A 3,505-nucleotide genomic window follows, 5' to 3' on the forward strand; every position below is an offset into this window, starting at 1 on the left:
GCATCTTTTGTTTTTTTTTAATAATCTCTTTTTTGGAATTGTACCTTGAGCAATGACTGTTGAAACGGCACCAAACAAATAGATTGATTGATTGATTGATTGATTGATTGATTGATTGAAAACACGGCTCTAGTTTATGTAAAGCATCTTATTTATAATTTGTCTCGTGAAAAGGATTGCTATGAAAATATAAAATATCTAAATAATATATACAAAACTGCAAAACAAAAAAATATATATATAAAAAAAGTGTTTCATTACATACTGTACAGGGTAATGTGACTGTACTCTCGATTAAGTGCTGCAGTGCTTAGCTGAAAAAAATCAGGTTTGGTGCAACGCTTATTCAATCATTTACTGTATTGTTTATTGCACTATTTTTAGGAGCACACACTGCACCTACCATACCAGACACAATTCCTTGGAGAATGCAAGTTAACAAGGCACGAGCAACAGATAATTTTCAATGACAATCAGCACGCCAGCAGCTGTCAAAGAGCTTCTGGCTTTGACACTGGAATTATTTAAATTCATTTCCCATTTGCTGCATTTGTTGAGATTCAGCGTCTTGTTTATTTTGTAGGAAGGGGCTATATAAATCATATCAATTATTAATCTAATCAGCCATCAACAATTACAACTGAACAACTACTACAAAGATTTAGTTACACTATACATAGTAATATTCACAAACATACATTTATATAGCAGGGCTTGTTATTAGAAAATGGCAATTAATTGGGGGAGGGAGAAATTTAAGCTAATAGTGTATTTACCGTAGTACCGTACCGTAGAATTCTATGGATATTTTATCCTTGACACTTGTGTTTCCCACATGAACCAGATTTCAATGGCTATGTTCTCACACGGCTGCTAATGGTTAATCCTGCTAACCGTTAGCTGCTGTGCGTCTATATGACAAAATCCCGATCCGGATACCAAAAATATGATGACCGAATCACTGGCCAATAAGAAACTGGAAATTGTAAACGCGTACGATTGGTTGATGATAAAAACGCGCTCAACTTGCTAACTGATAGCGCTTGCTAACCGTTAGCGGTATCCGGATACTGCTAACCGATCGGGCGTTCTCATGCAGGTGCTAAGGGTTAGCGCTAACGGTTAGCTCCCGATCTGGATACTAGGGCTCTCGTGAGAACCAGGCTTAAGTTTATCCGCTGCATACTGTAAAACACAGATTTTAGTTAGATAATTTTGGTGATAATTACGGTAATTCAATGTGGTTTTTTTTTTTCAATTCAAGAAGTGAAGTCCTAAGCCTACAGACAGGCCAGACTGTATAGTAAGGCCTGCGTGGGGAATATATAATCCGCGCAAAATCTAGCCTAGAAATCCGTCTGTGCATTTTGGAAAATATTTTGCATATTTTCCCAAAAATTAGGCTTTAACCTAATCTTAATATATAAAAAATGTATTTACTTTCTGCGCTCCTATTTTCCTAGCAATTTTCTACGCAAATTTGAGCTGGTTTATGAGGTATCATCTGCTCAATTAAAAAACTCTACAGTATGGCAGACAGGTCTCCGGTTAAATAGACTAGAATCTAGATAGATAGATAGGCCTAGATGAAAAGCTTGATTTGATTGAGCACATAAAACTAAATGTTTGCTATCTGTGTGGTTGCTCAGCTTCTGTAAAAACCAATCTACGTTTATTTACGTTCATTTTGATATAACAATAATATGTTAGATTTATATAGCGCTTAATGGCAACAAGGCCTCTAAGCGCTTCACACTACTACCTTACGTCATTAGATTAGACAAGTATGACGTATGTGTAACTGTGCCCTCAATTTTACTTTTCCAGTGAGTGCTTGTTTGAATTTCAATACTCAAAGCAGTCTAACCGTGATAAAGCCAGCTTTATTCGAGGAGTTAAGACTACTCGTTAAGACTGTTTTATAAGCAATCTGCTCAAGGACTAAAAGTGACTAAAACAAGAAATTGACATATAACATATTTATATTCTCAGTAACAAAGGTGTGTCACATGTTGTGATGTCACCAGTGGTGTATCTAGGGGTATAGAATTGGAGTGGGGGCTGATGGAAGGGGGCGGGGGAGAACTTACTCTCATGCTGCATGCTGTCTTCTGTGATTGTGTTATCTTGATCTACAGCCGCTTCTAATCCTTTGAGAGCAGCAGTGACATTTTGTACTTTGAACTCCTCCATGCCTTGCTGGGAATCCCCAACCTCCATGATGTTGACGTCTTCTTCCCCTTCCTCATTCTCTGAGCTACTAACCTCTTCAAAGATCTGTTTCCAGTCGTTGCCATCTGAAAAGAAATTATCTTGTTAAGTCCTGGTCACACTATCAGGTTTTATATGACAATTTTGCCATTAAAAATGCAAGATTATGTTAAAATGCAAGATGATGTTAAAATGCAAAATGATGTTAAAATGCAAGATGATGGTAAAATGCAAGATGTTATATCATAAGTGGTGGATTCAGGAATTTGAAACAGAGGGGGGCCCAGGGGAGCACTTTAAAAAACAGAGGGTCAATACGATCTCATGTCTACCATGGTTGGGGCTGACAGAACAAATTGTACCATTATGCTACCTCTAGATTGCTGGAAATGACACTCTCTGATTTAATATTTGATTATAATTTTCTATTGTTCTCCACGTTTTTTTTTTATAACCGTACAAAATTTAGAGGGAGGGGGGGGGGACAGGCTGGCTTGACCCTCCTCCCTTGAATTCACCACTGATAACAGACATAAATAGCAATAATATGTAACTCCTTGTTCTCTAAGGTCCCTACTAATATAGAATTCAAAACCAACATACCTATTTGTAATTCACTTTTTGTGTCTTCTTTGCCATCTTTATCAGGCAACACTTCCCATCCTTAAAAAAGATAAGGATTGTAACCATGTATGGGGACCTAGCTAGCTAGCCAAAAAATAATACAAAGAAAAAATATATATATAGAACTGAACAAGAGAGAAATTTGTATGATCGTAGTATCTGAGAATAGGATTTAAAAAAATTATTATTAAGGATTTTTTTAAAATTATGACTGACAGTTAATATGACTGTATGTTATGACATGACAAAACCAGCACCATGACCACAAAAAAAAAAAATATTGACTTGTTAATATATTCTTATTCTCCACATTGTAATCTTTAAAATGATGGGTCGTTTACTGGAATAGACTCACTATTACTAAAGTTATGAATAAAAGTATTACAGCTTCTCTGTACTAAAGTACACAATACTGACACATTCTTTGCTAATTACTCATTTAGTGACAGTTTGCTGGTTTTAGGATGACAAGCCTCAAATGTTAATTAAATAACTGCTGCTACTCACAATTCAAACAATAGATAAAATTCCTAAAAATAGTATAAATCGGATGAAAGGATACGGACTCTGATAGCTGTGCTGTCCATTCTTAGTAGTCTTTTCATTTCTTTCTCAATATCTGGTGATTCTATGTACTGCAAGAAGAAAGTAAAAGAATAAATATTGAAAT

The 3,505-nt window shown here is 35.7% G+C and overlaps 1 protein-coding gene across 1 annotated transcript; it reads right to left on the minus strand.

Annotated features, from left to right (window-relative positions):
* Window positions 1-1,801: 1,801 nt before the first annotated feature.
* On the minus strand, window positions 1,802-3,484 carry LOC117117601. The gene is made up of 3 exons (XM_033261947.1): window positions 3,398-3,484; window positions 2,815-2,874; window positions 1,802-2,297 (listed from the first exon to the last, which is right to left on the minus strand). Exons 1-3 carry the CDS (start codon window positions 3,438-3,440, stop codon window positions 1,981-1,983), a joined length of 420 nt encoding a protein of 139 aa, XP_033117838.1. The 5' UTR covers window positions 3,441-3,484; the 3' UTR covers window positions 1,802-1,980.
* Between the last annotated feature and the right edge of the window lie 21 nt (window positions 3,485-3,505).

This window comes from Anneissia japonica, unplaced genomic scaffold (assembly GCF_011630105.1).
Source record: "Anneissia japonica isolate Jap-2015-1 unplaced genomic scaffold, ASM1163010v1 scaffold12560_len3510_cov107, whole genome shotgun sequence".
Lineage (NCBI taxonomy): Eukaryota > Metazoa > Echinodermata > Crinoidea > Comatulida > Comatulidae > Anneissia > Anneissia japonica.

What these genes read in the sequence shown, in the direction of transcription:
- LOC117117601 (XM_033261947.1), bottom strand. Translation starts at nt 3,440, where the DNA reads ATGAAAAGACTACTAAGAATGGACAGCACAGCTATCAGAGTCC. An exon ending in CAGCACAGCTATCAGAGTCC is followed by an intron (nt 2,875 to 3,397) that starts GTATCCTTTCAT and finishes ATCTTTTTTAAG; the next exon opens with GATGGGAAGTGTTGCCTGAT. An exon ending in AAAAAGTGAATTACAAATAG is followed by an intron (nt 2,298 to 2,814) that starts GTATGTTGGTTT and finishes ATTTCTTTTCAG; the next exon opens with ATGGCAACGACTGGAAACAG.